Genomic DNA, 22,729 nt, shown 5'->3' on the forward strand with positions numbered 1-22,729 from the left:
CTTCTGCTGTTGTAGCCCATCCGCCTCAAGGTTGTGCGTGTTGTGGCTTCACAAATGCTTTGCTGCATACCTCGGTTGTAACGAGTGGTTATTTCAGTGAAAGTTGCTCTTCTATCAGCTTGAATCAGTCGGCCCATTCTCCTCTGACCTCTAGCATCAACAAGGCATTTTCGCCCACAGGACTGCCGCATACTGGATGTTTTTCCCTTTTCACACCATTCTTTGTAAACCCTAGAAATGGTTGTGCGTGAAAATCCCAGTAACTGAGCAGATTGTGAAATACTCAGACCGGCCCGTCTGGCACCAACAACCATGCCACGCTCAAAATTGCTTAAATCACCTTTCTTTCCCATTCTGACATTAAGTTTGGAGTTCAGGAGATTGTCTTGACCAGGACCACACCCCTAAATGCATTGAAGCAACTGCCATGTGATTGGTTGATTAGATAATTGCATTAATAAGAAATTGAACAGGTGTTCCTAATAATTCTTTAGGTGAGTGTATATAAAGCTTCACAAGTCCAACTGAAATCAAATCAAATATCACGTGGTAATAATTGTATAATGTCTGCAAAATATATATCAGACAACCTCGCAGCCTCGGAGGTAACTTTTTTAGCAGAGGTCTTATAAGGACCACACTACAGCATAGCATATGAACAATCCTGACATTTGCAGGTATGAGATGACATAGATACTGTAGCAGTCTATTTTTCAAACTGCAGGTGAGACGGCAAACGACCAAATTTCCAAAACTGTCCAAAGAGCATTCCTTCAAAAACCTGGTTTCTCACGTATCCTTAGTTACAGCCATGCAAAATTATTATATAAAAAAAAACACTCCACAGATGTTGCTCTCGCCAGTTTTCATTGGAACTGCAAAGAAATAGCACCAACAGAATCATCACAAAACCTGGATAAATTAAACCAAAATCACCTACATGGCAAGTTTCCACTAAAGATAAGTAAATACGAGTTTTGTGTTTATGAAATGTGGTTGAACCAAGCCTTTCAGCATGGACTTCATACTTATACAGTCTAGCTTGAAAGATTAAACATTGTCTGGCAAAGGTAATGGTATTATGCAAAAATGTGTGCAAATAATCTTAATTCAAATTCCACTTACTAGCTTTTTCAGAGCTTCTGACTTTCATCTGCATCTCATGGTCTTCATCAACAAATTGAATGTATTGGACAGTTTTAAATATCATTATATAATTTAAAGATGTTCCATAATATATTACATTGTAAAATTTCATTCTATGTTTTAAAGTTTATATACTATAAGTTTATAATCAAGGTATTGTCATTTATAGGTTAAAGTAACATATTATTATTGGTTAAAATAGATATTTTTAGGGGTGTGACAAGACTATTAACCGACGAGATGAGATGAGATGAGATTCGAGATTGGGTTCACAAGATCGAGACAAGATTTTAACACTATTTTTAAGAAATCTTTAATGCTGTATTGTATGAAAATTAACACTTTATTTCCTGCATTCTGATGATTTTTTTCTGCACCAGTTTATGGTGATTTTTTATTTTATTTATTTAAAGAGAAACACAAAATTCAGGTGGCAGGTGATGATTCAAACTCTATAACAGAACTATAACAGAATATAACTCAGTGCAGCTCTCAGTCATTCTGTGCTGCTATCAGATGTATTTCTCCTGTAGATCAACTTATTTAATTTCATCCCTGCTGATTCATGATTTTGTCTCCCCTCCTCTTTTTGTCTTTGTTTGGGGAAGTAACCTCTTTAAATGTGACTGTGGGACCTTTTCACAATAATGAAAAATTGTTTAATTTTAATTCAGTTATAAACTCCTGGACTTTAATAGCTCCTGTGTTTCAGTAGATTTTCTGCTCATAGTCAAAACTCTCTGCACATTCAGAATCTCTCCCACATAGTCTATCTGTGTTCTCTGACATGTCCAGAGAAAAGGCAGAATAATAACTAATTTCATCATCAAATAAACGTAATTACAGGTACATTTTGTAAAATCGGAGATTACACATAGGGATTCCTTTAAGCACAGAGTTTCTATGAAACAGAAAATGCAGTGCTATTTGCCTCTGTATAAGTTTTTAATGTACAATCTATGGTATATGTATGTGTTTTTGTAAAAACACAAAGCTGGAAAGAGAAGTGTTGCAGACATTGATTGGCGTTTACAGTCACCAGAAGCGTCAGATGTGTGTTTACGCCCCCTCTCCGTCATGCAGACTCTGCGTGGACTGGTTCCAGCTCTCAGTGACTGAACACGGCAGCTGGACCGGGACCGAGCACACCATCCGAGACCGACAAAGTCCAATTTAACCACTGGGAATACAGTACCAAGGTGGTTTTCTTGCCGGGTTTGACTCTTGTCACCCCGGGGCTGAGTAAACTAATAGAACCACTAGCAGCACGGCTAACCAATCGAGCTAAGTAGCCACAGATACAAGCAGATAGGTTTAGCAAAAAGTAAAGCTATCCATCAGAAAGTTCTGTGTAAGTCATCTCAGTACTGGATTCCCTCTTGGTCTTTGAGGCTGTGTTCGGTCCTGTTCATGCAGTGTTCACTGGGAGGCTGCTGAGCGAGGTTTTGTTGCTGGCTCGCCCGGCTATGGTTCCCAATCAGGCGCCGCACCCTGCAATCATCCCCACCCCCTCCCCCCATCTTGAAAACTTCCAGTGCTTGAGTAAAGGTGTAACACACTCCCCCGGTGCTCCGAGCTCCAAGTACGGGCAGGGTAGAGCTAATTTGACCAGTGGTTGCACAGCTGTACCATAATTATTATGCATTAACCAACCCCTGTTCCTTCCTGTCCAGTCATAAGGATATTTGCAGGTCTCTAGTCTGTAATGAACTACGCACTGAAGCATCACAAACTGCTGCTAATATGCAGCGTACTGACTGTTAGGCAGATCAGAAAAACTCATCTGTGTGATCACACACATGCAGCCTTTTGGCACCCTAACCATCCCCACTATATACATAGAATTAACCTTAACTAATTCTAACCTGAACGCTAAAACAATGTCTTGACCTTCAAAAAGCCCTTTAAACTTGTGTGGTCCAGCATTTTTGTCCCCACAAAGCTGTCGGACCCCATAAATAGAGTAAAACAAGCACACACACACACACGCAAATGTCTCTCTCTGTCCCTGAAAGTGATTTATCATTCTGAGATAAGCGACCAGAAATAGAACGATGACACTTCCTACCTGCGTGCATGTGTGTTTTTTGTGTATGTGTGTTCCTATAAAACCACTCAGCTGTGCTGTGTGCATCACAATGATGCAGAACCAGAGGAAAAGATGATGACCAGATGATGTCGTAGATAATGGCACAGATGAAACACACACACACTTTTTGTTTCCATGTTAAGAGCAAACATTAAGGATTTTATTTACACAACTGAAGCAAAATCTCATAATTCAAATCTTCTGTTTAATAAAACATCTTGTACAACTTGAAATACCTTGAACATAAAATGATTTCATATATTTTATATTAAAATCAAGCTTATATTAAAATCAAGCTTGCTAAACAAGTTGGAAAATAATCACAAAGCAGGTTACAGATTAAAAGGCAAACAGACATCATCCTTTAAATGTTCATCTGGGATAGGGTAAAGGATAGCTGGTATGTCAGATTGTTATAGCTGTGAGGAATTCACAGGAACAGACTCCAGCAAAAAATCTTCATGTCTGGGTACAATACAGAATACAAATAAGATCACTCACACTTTCTCAACAATAAAGAACATTATTAAAAATCTATAAAAGACAAGCAATTTTTTTTTATTATGTTGATAAGAAAACTATTGAAACATAATGATCTTAAACCGTAACATAGTATTTCACTACAGATACTTAGAAAACACTTAACCAAAAAGATTTACTGTTGTGTTTAAATCAACTTGCATGCACATACTTCACAATCTTAAACATCTGCACATCTCTGCTTAAACTAATACTCTAGGACGGTTACATAAATGTATTCAATGAAATGTGATTCGGTGTAACGAGTTAACAACACCCATCATATAACACCGCACTGACTAGCTTGTGGGCAGCTAGCACAGCAACATCTTAGTAGGAGGAGTGTGTTTGTGTTTCAGCTGGAAAAAAGTTTGTTTATGCTTCCAAAATCTAATTTATTCATTTATTTTTTTTATTTATTTATTTATTTAACAGGGACAATGCACAATATACCTATGTACTGTACAAGAGTTAGGTGTGTGTGGAGGCCTGTACGTCTATCTCTTTATGGCTCCATATCACAAAGTAAAGCTCACTTTCCACTCAAACCTGATGGATTTAGTTTAAATCATAGTTTAAACTAAAGCAGAAATACCATTGCATTGAGAAATTTATCATATTACGATGTTCTAACTTTCCTTTCTTTGTAACTTTAAGGCTTTCACAAACAACTTGTGGGCACACTGTTCACTCACAGTTGTTTGCTGGGCATAAAACTGTGTGCTGTGATTGGCTGTCAGAAGGCCTTCTTCACAGCAGGGATGCTGACTTATCATAGTAAGAAAAAATGGTGTAACTAATAACGTTAACATCTATCTCTTTCTCTAAGTGTCCCAGTAAGCTAGCGCGTAGTTATTCAAACCTGTGCTTTCCCTACTGTGACTTGTCAACATTTCTTCTGTGATAAATGCCTCCTGACAGGGGACTCTAGCCACTAACTAAAACTATTCAGAACTTCAGTAATTTACAGTTTGCTGTTGTTTTAACATTTCGCTGCGACTTCCCATGAGAGGAACATCAAAGAAAGTTTCAGTTCCTGAATCACCAACATTAAAGAAAGCATGAACCCACAATTAGATCTGCACTTTTTAAATAAAGTGTCTCTGACATAGAAGAATTAAAGTTTGAAAACTCTTGTACAGACAGTATCATCTGTATGTTGGAGATGTTTTTACAGTTCGTCAAAATACATCAGTCTCCTAACGTACATCATCAGTAATTTGCTGACAAACAATGACAGTAACAGCTGAGACAACTTTATTCAATCACCAGCAGCAACACAAATTAAGATAAAATGAGGGACAAAGCAGAACTTAAATGATTTTGCTTTCACCGCCATTTATATCATCCTCTGGTAAAATCTGAATTGGGAATTCATCTCTATTGCTAATGTATGGAAACAGCTTCTCAGTGAAGGTGTGAGTGAAGATGTGGATACGTGTGTTAGTATTAAGATCAAAGAATGACATCTCTCCTCTTTTACAGTCCAGGTGAACTCTGATCTGCTGAAGCTTCTGCTGCACTGAAAGAACGATTGGTTCTGCAGATGGGGAGAAGGCTTTATATTTACCTTTAGAGAATCCTATTCTCCATAAACCAGACTCTATTTTCCCTTTCCTCTTAACAGACTCTGCTGCGACACCCAGAGACCAGATTGTACTGTCGCCAACCTCAACGTCCCAGCTGTGAGTCCCTGAGTCAAAGCCCTCGCAGCCCAGGACAATGTTATGATAGTCAAACCTCTCTGGGTTTTCAGGAAGCTTCTGTTTCTCTCCAAACCTCACCCTGGTCAGATCTTCAGTCAGGATGAGATGTGGATGAGCAGAGTTTGGATCCAGAATCACATGAGTGTAGGAGACTTTCTTCTTTATCTTGTTCCAGATGTTGAAGGTCAGGTTGCCCAGGTGTTTGGCCTCGTCTATCAGAGCTCCTGAGACCAGCTCTGGATCCTCCAGCAGGGGGCGCTGATGGACTCTTTCTACTGCAGCCTTGTAGCTGAGCAGGAATGAGACGTCTTCAGCTCTCAGCTGCTCCTCTGTGGCTCTGATGGTGTCTGAAAGAGCTGCTATCTCTCTGCTCAGAGACTCAATGTGCTCCTTCATCATCTGACTCTTCTGCTCCTCTTCCTCCCACACAGCAGCGATCCTGGCCTCCTCTTCCTCTTGTAGAAACTGGTGAAGCTTCTCAAACTGCTCCTTAATCCGACTCTCTATGTGTTGAGCCTGGACTTTAATGAGTTCTGCTGTTTGATCACAGTTTCCTCTAACTTCTTCAAAGAGCTTCAGTTTCTCCTGTAAGGGTTTCAGGGATTTCTGGAGCTCCTCTCTGTGATCCTGTGCAGCTTCATCGATGGGTCTGAATCTGTGGTTGTTGTGTGTTTTTGAATCTCTGCAGACAAGACACACGGGCTGCTGATGGTCCAGACAGAAAAGTCTGAATTTCTCAGAGTGTAGACTGCAGAGAGCACCAGACCCTGCTGGACCTCTCTGATCTCTCTCCAGTAAGAAGGTCTCACACAGGTTCTTTAATGCCAGGTTACGAGGTGGATCAAACCTCGGTGACCTTGTCTTACAGCACGGACACTCAAGTATTTGTTTCCCTTTCTGCCATCTCTGCAGACAGACTTTACAGAAGCTGTGGCTACAAAACAGGATGACAGGGTCGTTGAAGATGTCCTGACAGATAGGACAGGTAAGATCCTCCTCAGACTGGCAAGACATTTTCAATGAAGTGAAGATGAAACAGGAAAGAATAAAAAACAGTGTAGTTACCTCCCTCTTGTGGAAAGGTCTCTAGAAGTTACTTTTACTTTGATCTGTGTTTTTCTTGCAGCAGCTGGATGTAAGTCTGAAGATGAATCTTATCTTCTGCCCTTTATATTCTGTGCCTTCTGTGACAAGCCTTAAAAGGCACTGACTTCTGTCACACCATTTCCTGTAAGTGTTCTAATCTAAAACGGATGCTATTTTACATATTGTTTGTTTAATCTATTTCTGATCGCCATCCAACCAAGCTGTAACACAAAATGTCAAAGTGTAGCATGACATGTTGTTTAACTAACCTCCTAAAATCAAGCAATGCTCTAATGGACTTTCACAATTTCAAGATTCAAGATTTGATTTCTCTATTTATCTCAAAATTTTACTCATACCTAAAGGCTGCCTGATTTAAATGCTGTAACACCCCGCTGCACCCCGCTCTCTTCACAGATGAGAGCAGCTTCATATTGAGAACATGTGACAGACCTGAAAGAGTCTGGAGATGCCATGGTGAATGTTATGCTGCCTGCAACATCATCCAGCATGATTGGTTTGGTGGTGGGTCAGTGACGGTCCTTGGAAGGTCGAACCCCGACTGCTGTTAGGTACTGGGATGAAATCCTCAGAGCCATTGTCAGACTTTACGCTGGTGCAGTGGGCTCTGGGTTCCTCCTGGTGCAGGACAATGCCCAACCTCATGTAGCCAAAGCGTGTAGGCAGTTCCTGAATGACGAAGGCATTGATGCCATTGACTGGCCCTCACGTTCCACACACCTGATTCCAACTGAGAACCTCTGGGATGTTTTGTATCCGTGCCTCCAATGCTGCCAAGTAGCACCACAGACTTTCCAGGCACTCACAGCCCTGATCCAGTTCTGGGAAGAGATCCCCCACGATCATGCCCAGACATTGTTGAGCGTGCATACAGGCACGTGGGGACCAAATACACTGCTGAATCACATTATGAGTTGCTGTGATGAAAGTCACGCAAGTTGGATCAGCCTGCGATTTCAATTTGTTTACTTTGATTTTCGGTGTGATTTTGAACCCAGCACTCCAACACATTGGTTGGCAAATTTTTATTGCCACTGACCATTATTAAGTAATTTTGTTCTCAACAAATTTTACAATGTAAAGATATTGAACTTTAAACTATTTCATTCATTGAGACCTGATTTGAGTGTTCCCTTATTTATTGTTTTGAGCAGTTTAATAATAGACTACATTGATATAGTCAGCAGATACTATTGCAACAGGAATGCATCAATTTAATATAAAAGGGTTGTCATACTGTGAAGACTAGGGACATTATAGATGAGCTGACCTATCTGAGCTTGTACTCATGGAAAATAACGTGGGTTTGACTCTTGAATGGTTCTAAATTTATGCGCTAATTGCTGACAGTACAGTGTCATGTTGTCAGAACGTTTCACATTGCACTCTCAGTGAGCGTGCGTAGAGAATTATTTACAGTTTCCAGCAGTTGCATATCTCTTTCTTGGATGTCTGGGGACTTCCTCTTGCGCCTAGTGAGGCGGGGTGTGATACCACTTGGGGCTGGTTCCTCTTCTCCCCTATCAGCCACATTTTCTTTATTGTGGTCTTGTTCAGCATCTGAATCATTACTAAATTTTCTTTTTTCATTTATTGCCCATACACAACATCTGAATGGCAGGAGGTTGCTGATAGGTTGCTGAAGAAGTGGCAGTTCCACCAATATCTGGGTGCTTTGCAGGGGAAACATGTAGCAATTAGACCAAAAAGTGTCTTAGTTTATTACAATTACAAACAATTAATTCCATAGTACATATGGCCCTGGTTGACAGCAACTATCATTTTAAATATGTAGACATTGGATGCAATAAACCATCCAAAGACATGCAGTTAATTAGGTTAATGGGTGACTCCAAATTGCCTTTTCGTCCGATGTCAGCCAGACATGACAGATTCCTCAAGAGCGTGTAGGGTGGTTGAAAATGTCTCTGGCGTACTGACTAACAGGTGGCGTGTATTACTGTCACCATTCAACCTACGACCAAATGTGGTGGAAATTATGGTCCTCGATTTCCTTTGAAACATCCCAGATACCTGGAGTCAGGATGTTCTGCCTGGGGCATCCAATCCCACCCAGGGAGACCAGGGAGATCCTAAATGAGTACTTCAACACAGAGAATGGAGTTGTTGATTTAGGGTTACTCTTCCCACAACTCAATCATATGTTCTTCGTGTCCCTGTTTCCAGAAACCAGCCATTTAAAATTTTAAACATATGACCAAAGTGGAATGTGAGTGTGTGTAGTTGTTCATGTCTGTGTGCCCTGCAATGGACTGGAGACCTGTCCAGGTTGTACCCCACCTCTTGCCCGATGCCAGCTGATTCGCTCCATCTCCCGTGCAACCCGGACACATGATATATGGTCGGGGATGGATGGATGGATGTCTAAAGTGAGTGATGGATACCTTGCCAACCTATACCTGACATCAAGAAAATCGTGCACGCTGATGTTCCGCACTCGAGTTTAGGCTTTTTAAGGGAACACACTCTTAAAATGTTTCGGTTTGTTGTAAAACACACACATTGGTCAGACTTTCCACGACTCCACCAAACTCGACTAGACATGTTAAACTCGAAAAACTCCATTCGACAAACACAGACTGAAGACGCACACTGATCCAACAGTTGGAGTTGGTCGGCATTTTTCTGGTTTGTCTGTGGGGCCACCTTAACATCACTCTATATATCTGGCCATTTATCTGTTTAACCAACCCGTTTTCATAGGTGAAACAACATGTCACCATTGAATGTTTTTATTTTACTTACATAGGTTATGTAGTAAGGTTGCATAAGTTATGCAAGAAACGTTACTTAAGCTGCGTAACTTAACTTATGTACGTAACTTATTTATTTTAACCCATGATCTTTTTATAAACCTAACCAAGTAGTCATGGTGCCTAAACCTAACCAACTTGCGATGTCTCACAACGTTAACAAGTACTTTTATTTGGAAAGTCTAACCGGACGTTGCATACTTATTGTTGCTAACTTCAAAATGAAGTGACAAAATGACGCTAAAGGAGTATCCAGGTCATTAGTAAGCAACTCCAAGGATTCTTGACCATGCGTCCACATGTGAAAAGTTGGGATTCAGAATGTGTTGATTTTAACTTGTAGTTTATTGCAGCTTGACTTCACAGCTTTTGACCAAACTGTCTTTTGTAATGTGAATGTTATGTGTTATTTGCAGTCAGGCAGTTGAATGACCACTAAGGGGGACTAGGTGGGGCCTTCAGGTTAGTTGGAAAAAACAGTAGCAGAGATGTGAGCTGAGTGGATCCTCTCTTTTAACACAGTTACTGTCATAAAATTAGATATGTGTTTTTATATGTAAACAACAAAATAGGTCTGGTAATGAGTGCCTCCGAAAACTACACAGACGACCTTTTTCATAAACAACATATGACCGATAGAAAGTCCTCCAGCAACAAGTGTACCGCTCTGGATCATTGCTACGTAAAGTAAGTAAATTACTTAACTCACAACATTAGTCAGAAACGCTATTAATTTAAAACTCTAAATCAGTCAACATTGGCTTGATTTCACAGGGGACTTGAACGCCGGTCTCCTGTGTGAAAGTCCTGGTTTGATCCACCTCCTTATGCGGACTTTCTCTTTATACTACATCATCTGACTCCCTTGAAACTTTGATGTATTGTTGACTTGTGTGTGTGTGTTGAATTTGTCTTCTCATTTAAAAGCAGTGTTACATTATGATGTTCTGAGCAAGTTAATTATCATTAATGAAAACTAAGTGTGAAAAAACACTTGACTTGTTGACTGAAATAAAAATAACTGAAACTGTATTGTCTGTTTGCTAAACTAACTACAATATACTGAAATTACATAAAGTAAACATCTTTAGTTTTCGTCTTTGTCAGTTTATTTCATAAACTGAAATGCATAAGCCTAGTATTTTGGGTAGATATGAAATCTTCCCATTTCTTAGCTGTGCCAGCTTGTTAGTCCATGCCCCTTGCCCAGAGTCCCATAATACAAAAAAAGACTAACACTGAAACTAATAAACACTAAACTAAAACAGTTTTTTTTTTTTTTAAATCAAAACTAAACTAAACCAGCAAACCCACATTTAAAACGAATTAAAACTAAACTAAAATTTAAAACAAAGTCAAAACAAAATTTTAAATACTATAATAACCTTAGTTGTGAGGTTGTTATTTAAATGTAATGAGCCTTGTTTGGCTGTTAACTGAAGATGAACACGCACTCACAGTCAAGAGGAACTGGACACCACCTATAATTAACTTGACCTTTTAGTTCCTTGTGAATTGTGTCTGATATGTGAATGTTGGTCTGTGCTGAAACTCTGATAACTGCTTCTGCCTTTCCTCTTCATTTTGGTTTATAAGATGTGCTGTTTAACAGTGGTGGAAGAAGACAGAAATGATACAATATTAAATACATTACAAATAAAAGTCATTAAAAAGTAGGCAGCAATGGCAGTGTGACACCAAAATCTGTGACCCATCAGATTCTGTGAACCAAATGGGAAGTAAAGCTATATTATATCATTAGATAATTATTACAAGATTTTGCTGTTGTAGTTGTAGGTTATTTTTAAATATTGATTAATCTGCTGCTGATTATTTTTTAAAGTGATGCCATCACAATGCTTGTATTGTCCAACCAATAGTCCCAAACCTCAAAATTATTTAAAAATATTAAAAAGTTTAAAGGAGAAGCAGCAAATCTTCACATTTGAGAAGCTGGAATCATGAAATGTTTATGGCTGCCAATAACTACATTTTCTATCAACAGACTAACGAGGAACTAACTAATTGTAATTGTATAAACTGTTGGGGGTTTAATCTCTAACAATGCATCATATTTTATAATCTCTTCGTATGTTTTTTTGGAAAAATTTAAATAATTGCAGTGGAGAAGAAAGGATAATATTTTCCTCTAAAATGTAATAAAGTAGAAAGTGAGATTAAAAGATAAAGAAAATACTCAAGTGCTTGTGTAGGCCTACTTGAGTAAATGTACTTAGTTACTGTCCACCACTTGTAGTTGATGGTGTTCTGACTTTATCACTTAAATGTAATGATTAGGGTTGTAAATGAATCAAAAATGATAAAAATCTCAATATCTAAATCGCAGAAGCTGCATTTTTCTGATGAAGGTAAACTCTGTGTCAGAAAAGCACATTAATGAGTTTGGCTGTAAACTGAAGCTGGAACTGAGCACCCTAACTTGAAATTCCCCTGAAATTTGCATGTTGTGGCTGTCCAGTGACTTGTGAACTGTGTGTGAATATTTGTCTTTGTTGAAGGTCTGATAGCTGCCTCCTGTTTGCCTGATGACTTATTTGCCAATCCTTGCCCTAAAACAACGTCTCACAGCAAAACACAGACTCCATGTAAGGATACAAAACAAAAATAAAGGTTTATGTGCTGAAGCCCATCAGACCAATTTTGACCAATGATTTTGGTGAAAACGGTGAACATCAGAAAGAAAGGAGAAACACGGAGTCACGTTAGCTTTCCAGCTAACGCTGAGTCAATATGAGCAATATATATATGTAACGTTATGGCTTTCCACATAACTTCACCAGCTAACATGATCCATATTGCTATCCTTTGTACCACCGGTATTATGTCAAAAGTTTTGAAACACCCTACAAAGCAAATGTGGAGAGATTTGTTTGTGCTAGCCTTGATGCAAGGCAGGAGCAGCCAGCTAACATACATTAGCATGGATCTACCACTGTTTATTTATTGTGGTTTTACCGATACTCGTGTACACAGGTTCTCCTCCCTCTCAGTAGCTGTAATTTAAGTGACCCACATAATATACAATACTGCAAAATAACGACGCAGGACAACAACACTGTAGAAGAACCATTCATTACAGTAAAGTTACTTTACTGAGGTCTAACTGTTATAAAGTGTGACAACAATCTCATTTGTAATATTCAGTCTAGCTCACTGACTTTTTTTTATGATCCAATACATTAGGCTGTGAAAATACACAAAGATACATAAATAGTAATGTTGGTTACTGAAAAGCAGCAGGCGAGCTAACGACGATGTATCACATCGGCTAAATGCAGTCAGTGTAACGTTATCATGAAACAAACATGGATTAGTTCAAACTGGAGCTGATAAAAATGTTAGAACCTGAGTTTCCAGAATGTTGTGAGAAGCTGTCTCCCTGTTTGTCTATAGACGCTGTTCACCTTTTTTTCCGGGAATATTGTGCCAAAATGTGGCTCACTGCGCTGTCTGAGCCGGGAATGTTGAAGTAACAGAGCCTGAACATGTCTGGATAAAAGCCACAGCTGGCACGTCGGTGTTTCAGCGTTTATTGCCTGATTTCTGTATGAAAGCGACTGTGTTTAGGATTGTGCTCGCTCATGAGTTCAAGCAAGCATGTGTACAAGTACACACCTCTCTGCAATCTTAAAGCCGCACCGCTAGTGGCCACTGAAAACACCTGCAGATGAAGTTGGATAATATAAAACAGATAATTAAAGTTGTACATGTGTAGTAACTTAGCATATTTATTAGAAACAAATAAGAGATGTAACTGTTTTCAAGGTGGGAATAAACACACACTGGTAGTAAGGTCGCCTCTGCTGTGGTCGACTGTGCCCTCTGATGGTGCAGAGTGGAACTGCAGCTGGTGCAACACTAGTGCAACACACCTGGCACACACAGATTTGTGCTGAGTCACAGTGACGTGTAATTTGACTCATCTAGCAGCTGCCACACTGAGAGAGTTTATCTGTGACAGCATCAGTATGTGTGACAATGACTAAGCACCTTAGATGTGGACTGACTCACCTCTCTCTCTCTCTCTCTCTCTCTCTCTCTCTCTCTCTCTTTGTTAAATGTAAAATGGACGCTGCTAGACTGTGAACCATCTGATCTCTACATAATAACGTCTGATTTGCTGGAGGGAGGAGGTGTGTGCGTAATCCAAGTAACCCTCATTTTCCACGAGCATCAGATGACTCACACACACACACATGGCGGGTGAGGAAAAGAAAGAACAGACAAGAGAAGAAAAGAACGAGAGAAAGAAGAGGCCGAATAAAGAAAGCCTAAACAGTTGTTGTTGAGGTGATCAAAGAGAGCGAGAGCGAGTGCTGAGTCACTCCTTTAGTCTCTCGCCCGCTGCGGTTGATATCATGTTCAACTTTGACCTGAATCCTGGAAAAACCTCTCACACAAAACTGTGCTCCTGTCTACTTTGAATACAATCCTTTTTTTTCTTATTATTGGTATTATTCCCACCAAAAATATACATGAAAAGTTAGACATGCTAACACACCCACATATAGGCCTGTCCGGGAACCAGACAGAAACAATTATCAGGAGAGCAAGACCCGGTAAAAGCTCAGCAGATGTTGTCAGCTATCTGTAGATACTGGTGTTCACTTTCGAGCGCCCTTTTTAGCCTACATTTGTTTATATTTTGGCAAATTGGCACTTTTAAAAGTAGACAAATTAACCATTAGCAGTTGCATTTTTACAGTGCACCCATGGATGTGCAGAAAACTGTCACTTGATTACTTTGATCCTGAAGAAAAGTTTTTAAAAAGTGATAATTCTCAGGCAAGTTCTGAAGGTATCCTCGGGAAGTGTACCAATATGTGGTAAGATTTTTTAAGAGGCTTTTGGCTTTCTCATTTTGACCACATCTATTATTATACACGTTAATTTCCCGATGTTTAAAATGCCGTCCAGAACAATGAACAGTGATTATTTAACTGTCCATCTTCCTCTGTAATGTTAACGCCATCTGATAAAATAAAGCCTTTAGCTGGGGGACATGAGAAATGATCAGTAGAAAAGATGTTCAGTTTTTGTGAGCATTAAATGCAAACCAGCTCGGAGGAGGAAGAGGTTCATCACAGTCCCACTGATCCAACAATCCAAAAAAAACTCTTGAGGGTCAACAAGTTCGTCCCAGTCTGTGTGTGATGAACATCTTCTGGCAGCAGCCCATGTTGTGACAACACATGATAACAGAGGGAACAAATCGTAACTTACTGTTGCCAGTAGGCCCAGTGTGGGTGGGTGTGGTGCCCCGCCCTGGACTAAATTACACCCTGAGGATCGTGGGTAATCACTAAGGAGGTTTAACCACAAAGTGTAGCTCCTCTGCTTCAAAACAGATCTGAGGCAGAGAAACGTGTGTCCTGAATGTTGTGGGTGGAGCTTTGCAATGTTACATCACAGAATTTACATAAAGTCAGTTTTATTTATACAGCCCTAGATCACAAAATACAAATTTGCCTCAGTGGGCTTTACAGTCTGTCCAGCATACTCAATCTTAGACCCTTGATTTGTGTAAAAAAAACTTTAATTTAGAGAGAAAAGAAACAGATTGTAAATGATTAACTTAAAGCGGTTATATATATTTTTTTTGTATGTATCAAATTATATGATGTCGCAGTTAGTGATGAACAATTTTCCTTATTGTATGAATTATAACCTGAATACGCAGCTAGCCTCTGCTTGTCAGACTGTTATGTCTGTCAAAATCCTGAGAATGTGTTCAGACAGACTTTTTACAGAACAATCAAAGGATCAGTCTAGCTAATAATGATAATCAACTTTATTGGCCACATAAAATTTTATACACACAGTGCAATGCATGTTGAATTTGTTCTCTGCAATTAACCCGTCCTAATTAGGAGCAGTATGCCATGCCCAGGGACCAGGTAGTGGTTCAAGGCCTTGCTCAGGGGTCAGTACTGGACTTGAACCGGCAACCCTTTGGTTCCCAAGCCAAGCCCAAGGGACTAAGGTAATGGCTTCTGTGGTCAGATTTAAACAATGACTTGTTTAATCGTTTGTGAAATATTTATTTTGTTACGCTAATGTATGTAAATTTTAAATATTGATTTTAGTCTTAAATTTACATTAACAGAATAAAACAAAAATATATAAAAACTCCTGTTTTGGACAGATTATATAAGCAAATAAATGAAGTAAAGGTTTTTCAATTTGTGCATGTGCCAGAAAAGAGAGAGGAAGTACACAACTGTGCATATTTGTCATCCAACAAAAAATGTCCCTATTGTTAAAACCAAATCTAGATTCTTGGTATATTAGTCTACATTGTAAGACGAACATCTAATTTCTACCGTTGTTTACCTTGAGGTGGTCGCAGTGAAAGATAAAATGACTACTGCAGTGATGATATTTACACACCGCTGTGCAGTGGGCATCTTCCAGATCTTCAAACTCATGGGTCTTTTCCTCAAACTTCCTGGACTTCATTGTCTCACTCTGAGACAACACATCCACACCAATGCATTATTTTTCTTTGTCATATACAGTTTAATCATAAATATAATACCTTTGGGTTTTGTACTGTTGGGTTGAATAAAACAGACATCATGAGTAAGTGTTGTAGAAATAATACAGGGAATTATTCACTTTTCTCTCCCTCATTTTATAGATAAAACTATTAGATTAACTGATAATGAAAATAATGACTTGCTGCAGCCCTGGTTGTATTTATTCAGGGCTGTGTTCGATCTAAACACCCACTAAAAATTATGTAATTCTGATTTTATCCTTAAAATGATTATTGTGTTTCACGCATGAATTTTTCTAAGTTTTTACAGTTATGTTTATTCATCCATCCATCATCTACAGCAGTTTACTCCTGCAGCCAAATCTCAGCTTGAGGTTTTGTAACCTTGAAGTGAACAGCAGATGGCAGCATTACAACAGAGAGGCAGAGGACTTTCCAACAAGGAGGTTGGAAAAAAGTATTAAATAGAGCTAAAACTCTTTTTCAATTAATCAAACAACAGAAAAATGATCTGTAAATTATGATAACTGATTAACTCCAGAGTGTGTCAGGAAAAATCACTGTACAATAATGTTTTGAACGTTTACCTGTAGCCTATACTGTACAATTAGACAGATTTCAAGCTACCTCATCTACATAACAAAAACATTCATACCAGCATCCTATGCATTGTGCTCCATTACACCATCGTCTTGCTGTTCACAAATGTTTTTGTTTATGAATAGTTAAATATTTTATAGTTTTTGAACTTACAAACAATTTGCAGATGGGAAATCATGAAGTTGTGACACCTTTCACTATTTTAGGACACTTTATAGATAAACTAGCATTAGCTCAGTTTATGGGGACTTTGCTTGGGAACCAGAGGGTCGTTGGTTCAAGTCCAGCACGGACAACTGCCGAAGGTTCCCCTGAGCAAGGCCCCGGACCCTTAACTAACCCTCTCCCCGGCGCTGCACCATTGCTTCCAATTAGGATGGGTTAAATGCAGAGAACACATTGTACTGTGTACAACTTTTATATAGACAAAGTGGATAATCATAATGAAAATAATTGTCAGATGAACAAATAATACTTTTTCCAGCCCTGGCACTAGGTCAGTCCCCCCCCCCCCAAACAAAATAATCTGTGCTTTGTGTAAGTCAGTGTGAAACAAGTTAATCCCAGTAAAGATTAAATATTAACTGCTCCAGCTAGTGACACCAACAATGCAGGATACAAAGAAAGTGTACCACCAGAATTGATGAATCAATTATTATTATTATTGATCCCACAGCGAACATCAAAAGATGAAGAGCAAAATATTTCTACATTCCGTTGGTTCATGTCGTCCATTAGTCCTTTGTTTGCTTCTCGACAGTCAGACATCCAATCAGGTTTCAGATCCTCAAACATCAGGAAGTTCACTGTGTTTCCTTCTTTAAAGCTTTTCTACAAAAATATGACGAGTGACGACCGATGGTGGTGTCAGATCTGATCACATCGTCTGATCAATAAATCAACAAAAATACAATCAGGATATGTATACATACATTTTTATATATAGATTTAGATCTCTCCCAGGAATAGAAGCACTAATACACTATATACACACACAACTTGGGTCCAATCAATCTATTGAATATCAGAAGCTCTCAGACTGATCAGAAGGCAGGGTTTCTGTCTCATCAACAATATAAACACTTGAATCAGCTGCAGGAAATCCCTAAATACACAAAAGTTTCTCTGAGAACAGAGGACGACCAGCTGACCGGAGACTGGACTGCATTTCCCAGCATGCAGCTGGTTTCTGCCAGACATCTTCCCAGCAGGGCTGTAGTCAGGATACTGAGGTCCTGAATTCAGACCACAAAGCCCCACCCGGCAAAGAAATGTTCAATGAACGACCAACCAAACTGTTACATTTTGTGTATTTATATCTTCAGGTAAGTCATTCTGGTGGAAAATACTAAATTGCTTTTATTATTAACTTTAATTTCCTGCCAAAAATGTCACATTTTAACATTTTTGCTCTAAAAACTAATTCAGAAACTATTTTGATGAATCCATTAATCGTTTAAGACTTTTTTAAATGCCAAATTTACCGGTTTCAGCTTTTCAAATGAAAAGGTTTGCTGGTTTTCTTCGTCTTCTATGATGGTAAACTGAATATCTTTAGGTTTTGGACAAAAGAATCAGACAAAAGAAGACTTCAGCTCTGGGAAGTTGTCATTAGTTTTTACTGTTTTAGACCAAATGTTTAATGGATTTCATAAAAAAAAAAAAATATATATATTGAGCTCTAGTTAACTCTTATTTACCAAGGACATGACCTCAGCGGTAGCTACAGTCCTGCTTCCCAGCATGCTCTGACGGCTCACCGTATAAAGTCGACACTTGACAGGCAACTTTTAGAGGCAACACGTCTTTTATAACAACTAAATCCATTCACGTGATTATTCAGTCTGATATCACGTTCGGGAGAGGGGGATTATTTTGCTGCTGCTGAAGAAATATGCAGATTTAAGACAAAGCTGCGTTGATCGAATCCATGTTTCGAAATCGCGTCCCCATTTTCTGATTGTTTATCCAACCAGAGAAAAAGTCATCAACGTATTTGATCACTGAAAATATCTGAGATGTGAGCAGTGACTCAATCTGGAATCAGGTTTTGTAAAAAAACAAAAAAAAACAAAGAAGATATAGAGAAGATAACATATCAAATAGTAGATTTATGAGAATTAAGAAATTTACAGCTCTAAATATTTTACCAACTTGGAACAGGATCCAAAATAGAACCAGCTACTGGAGCCCAACTAAACTCTGTAGATAAATATAATTTCATTTAAAGTTAAAAGTTGGCTGCAAACACACACAATCCTGGACTCTGATTGGCTCTAAGCAGCTCTTTTAAAGAAAGTAAATCTGCTGTGTTTTTTTTCCAAGCAAAAGGGTTAAAAATTCACTAGTTTTAGCTTCTTAATCTGATGCAATAGTAAACTGAATATCATTTGGCTTCAGGAACATGTGATGGAAATATTTTAAAGAGAAAATAATTAATTGACAAAATAATTGGCAGATTAATCAAGTAGTTGCAGCCCTAAGAACAAATTCAAGAAACACCACATGCTTGATGTTCTTAAGTGATCAAATGTAACTGTGTAATTTAATAAAGGAATAATTGTTGCTTGTTTCTGTGCAAAGACTTTTTTAAATGAGTGTTGTTTAGACTGAAACTGGAGTTTTGTGGGCGATACTGTAATGCTATGTGAGGAAAAGTGTCTATCAAATAACAGATGTTTTAAGGAACCGTTAAATGCAGTTAATACATATTTGTGACCAAGATATGAACTGAACTAGATATTTTACAGTGCAAAAATAAGAATAGATTTTTCAGTGCTTTCAGAAGGACAAACTATGTATTGGCCGACACGTATACAGATGCACCAATATATCCACATTAACTTAACACTGAATGATGTATTGATCTGGCTCTGGTGTCGTTAGTGTTCCTACTGGTAACATAACAATTGATAGAAGTCAAACATCATTTAATGCAACTTAAAGTGAATGTAGTTGGGTATATGTCAGCCAGTAAGTAAGAAGCAATGCCAAAAACATGTATGTGGTCATTTAGAAAGTGTCTCCATCACATAGTTTGTCTACTCAGTACATACCTCAATCACAATTCTCAATGACCAAATTTAAGGGTTCTTTATCAAAATAATTGCTTATGTTGGCCAATGTTTTCAAATATAAATATGAAAACCTTGTGTGGTTCAGTCTCTAGTTATTTACATTCATTAATATCTAAAAAGTGTATTTTCTTTGGTAGCAGATGGTTCAATAAAGTCTTCCAACATGGTAGCGTGTCCCCTGTAACTGCTGACAACCGCCGTTAAACCATCACAGACCTGAATGTTATTAGCAGCTGCGATCGACTCTACTTCTCTTTGTAGTTCTTCTCATAGCCCGCTATGTTCTCAGGTATCGTCATCCATTGTCACCTTCTCCTAAAACAGTGTTGCCTCTAAAAGTTGCAAATAAATCTCATTTTTCAACAAACAGTATCTCAGTGGAACCATTTGCCTTCCCTGTGGCGGAAACTGTTATATTCTGACTTATATTCAGTTAAAGTTACTGTACGCGGTGAAAGAAAGTGAGTGACCTTTTAACAACGTGCCTTTAAGCAAAACATCCAACCTGCTGCTGCCAAAGCTTCCTTTGTTCTAACATATTTACAATCTACAGACCCTGTCAAGGTTTTATTCCAGAGTCGTGACCTTCAAGTTCGGTGTTTGAGTCTCTGAGATGACCAAGAATAAATCAAACTCTGATGACTGAAATGTCATTCACTCACCGGACCGACACTGGCCCACAACCAACAAATTAAAACCTCCAGACACCATGGTTCAACCATGTAATATAGAGGAGCTACTTGACTAATTACTAAACCCCACCATTCTGGGAGTCTCGACAAAAGGCAAATCAAACACACCAAGGCTAATTACCACGATCTTCTGACCAGGAAGTGAGTGCTTACTAAAACAATCAACAGTTCTATGGTTCAGACAAAAACTTTATGCACAATCAAAATGCAAACACAAAAAAAAGGCAAGAGAGGGTCGCTGCAGCAACAGGAAATGACAACAAAGTCTCAAAAATGTTTAAAACAAACCTAAATGGCCTAAAACTTAAGCAGAACTTTAGAAAATAAAATAAGACACACGTTTAGTTTCAGCGATTAAATCAGTTAACCATCTGTATTTAACAGGAAGTCTGTTTGATTTTGCTCTGTGCAGTCCGTGCTGACACTTCTGGCCGCTGAACCCATTAAACTAAACAGTTAACCGGCAGGGAAGCAAAACAAATGAGTCATTCAGCCTAATTTGTGATTGGTTGGAGGGGGCAGGAGAGGAGCGGAGCGGTCGTTGGTGATGGTCCTTTTGAGCTTTACTTTTCTGATCTGGTGCAGCATGTCTCCTCCTCCCTCCTGGCTCAGCTGCTCCGGGTTCTGGTCCTGGATGCAGGGTGGAGGAGCCTGGGGCTGATAGTGATCACTGTGGCCCAGACCGGAGGGCTCTACCTGGGAAGCAGAGGGCTGGAGCTGGGCCTGCTGCTGCTGGAACAGAATCTGCTTCTGCTTCAGCTGTTGTTGATACTGATCTTGTTGATGTTGCAGCTGCTGGGGTTGCTGAAGCAGTGATTGTTGCTGTTGAATCTGTTGCTGTAGTTGCTGTTGAAACTGTTGCTCTTGAACATGTTGCTGTAGTTGAACATGTTGCTCTTGAAACTGTGGCTGTAGTTGCTGTTGCATCTGTTGATGTAGTTGCTGTTGCATCTGTTGATGTAGTTGCTGCTGATGTTGAACATGTTGCTCTTGAAACTGTGGATGTAGCTGTTGGTGAACCTGTTGCTGTTGCACCTGTTGCTGTAGTTGCTGCTGCTGCTGAACCTGTTGCTGTAGTTGCTGCTGCTGCTGAACCTGTTGCAGATGATGATATTGCTGTTGCTGTTGAATCTGCAGTTGCTGGTTGTGCTGCTGCAGTTGACCCTGTTGCTGCTGATAGTTAAGTTGTTGGTTGATTTGCTGCTGTTGCTGTGGTGTTTGCTGAAACTGTTTGGCATTGCTGCGCTCTGGTGGCAGGGAGGGTACAGTGGGTACAGGCACCGGGATGGGCATCTGACCTGGGACCAGCTGGTAGTATGGGGATGAAGAGGGAGGCGGTAAGGCACTGAGGCTTTGTGTGGAGGTGCAGAGTTTACTGTACCCTAAACCTCCTGCTCCAACAGCAGAGGGCGCTGTGAAAACATTCTCGTCACTCCCACCATTTCCTCCGATGGCTTTAGGGGGAACCTGCGGGGTGCAGATAGGGATGGGAACCCCCCCGCTGATCGTGCCCCTGCGAAACGCCGGCTTGGACGACGGTTTGCGCCTGATTGTCGCGGTTTGGTACGGCAGCTGGTGGACAACCCTGCCAGTTAATTCGGGCTCAGCCAATAGGCTGACTGTGGAGGAGGGGCGCTTAGACTGAGCGAACTTCCTGAACTGGACACCGAGGTCGGAGTTTCTCGGGATGGTCGAGGACTTGTCAAAGTCTGACTGTGTGTTGCCGTGAGAGAGGTGATGTAAGGAGAAGGAGTCTGCGTCTCCGTGGAGAGAGATGGTCTCGTAGTCCACTAAAGAGAGAGACAAAGAAAATATTAGTTGGTGCTCTGCATTTAGCCGGATATCTATTATATGTTATCTTGATGACATTTGATGTGTTGAAGTGTTCATCTCGTCAACAGAAAGACAAAAGCAGCATGAACACATAATTACATCAGTGACTCGCTGGTCGTGTGTGTGTGTATGAAAAATTAGGGAGATGCATCATTGTGGAAACAGGAAACAATTACTTTTAAACACAATTACTTTTAAGTCACACAAACAGACAAACAGGAGTAACAATGTTTAAAACAGACGTCACCTTATGGGAATGACGTAAAACTGTACGACTTTATAAAAAGGTCAAACACACACAGTTTGTTTCTAACTTTTGTGGTTCACTGTTTAAGGACAAAGGAACCATCAAAGTTTTAACACTAACATTTTATAAGATACTCATGTTGAGAGAAATTCATGTCAGCAGCCAACACATTTAAATAAGGGACATTAGTTTAGTACCAAAATAATAATAGATGACAATTTTGACAACAGAGGAGACATTAAATTTATTTATGAAACAAACACGTCAAATATGAGGATTTGCTGCTTTTCTGTTTAATATAATGAAAAATATCTTTGGGTTTCAAATAAAATAAGCAATTTGAAGACGACACTCTGGAACTTGTGATGGGCACTTTTATCACTATTTTCTGACCTTTTAAACTAATAATTGTTTAGTTT

At 39.4% G+C, this 22,729-nt stretch overlaps 2 protein-coding genes across 4 annotated transcripts in view; both read right to left on the reverse strand.

The window, feature by feature from the left end:
* Positions 1-4,195: 4,195 nt before the first annotated feature.
* On the reverse strand, positions 4,196-6,534 carry LOC123956363 (nuclear factor 7, ovary-like). Its single transcript, XM_046028493.1, has one exon. It carries the CDS (start codon positions 6,472-6,474, stop codon positions 5,068-5,070), a length of 1,407 nt encoding a protein of 468 aa, XP_045884449.1. The 5' UTR covers positions 6,475-6,534; the 3' UTR covers positions 4,196-5,067.
* A 10,567-nt stretch (positions 6,535-17,101) lies between these two features.
* mtss1 (MTSS I-BAR domain containing 1) overlaps positions 17,102-22,729 on the reverse strand; it is a 69,295-nt gene continuing 63,667 nt past the window's right edge. For all 3 annotated transcript variants that reach the window (XM_046076358.1, XM_046076356.1, XM_046076357.1), the window contains one exon: positions 17,102-22,020. In XM_046076358.1, coding sequence (XP_045932314.1) covers positions 20,720-22,020 — 1,301 coding nt within the window. In that variant the 3' untranslated portion in view covers positions 17,102-20,719. The remainder of the gene's footprint in view (positions 22,021-22,729) is intronic.

This window comes from Micropterus dolomieu, linkage group LG18 (genome assembly GCF_021292245.1).
Source record: "Micropterus dolomieu isolate WLL.071019.BEF.003 ecotype Adirondacks linkage group LG18, ASM2129224v1, whole genome shotgun sequence".
Classification (NCBI taxonomy): Eukaryota; Metazoa; Chordata; class Actinopteri; order Centrarchiformes; family Centrarchidae; genus Micropterus; species Micropterus dolomieu.

Excerpts from the sequence above, each read along its gene's own strand:
- LOC123956363 (XM_046028493.1), bottom strand. The coding sequence starts at position 6,474 with ATGTCTTGCCAGTCTGAGGAGGATCTTACCTGTCCTATCTGTCAGGAC.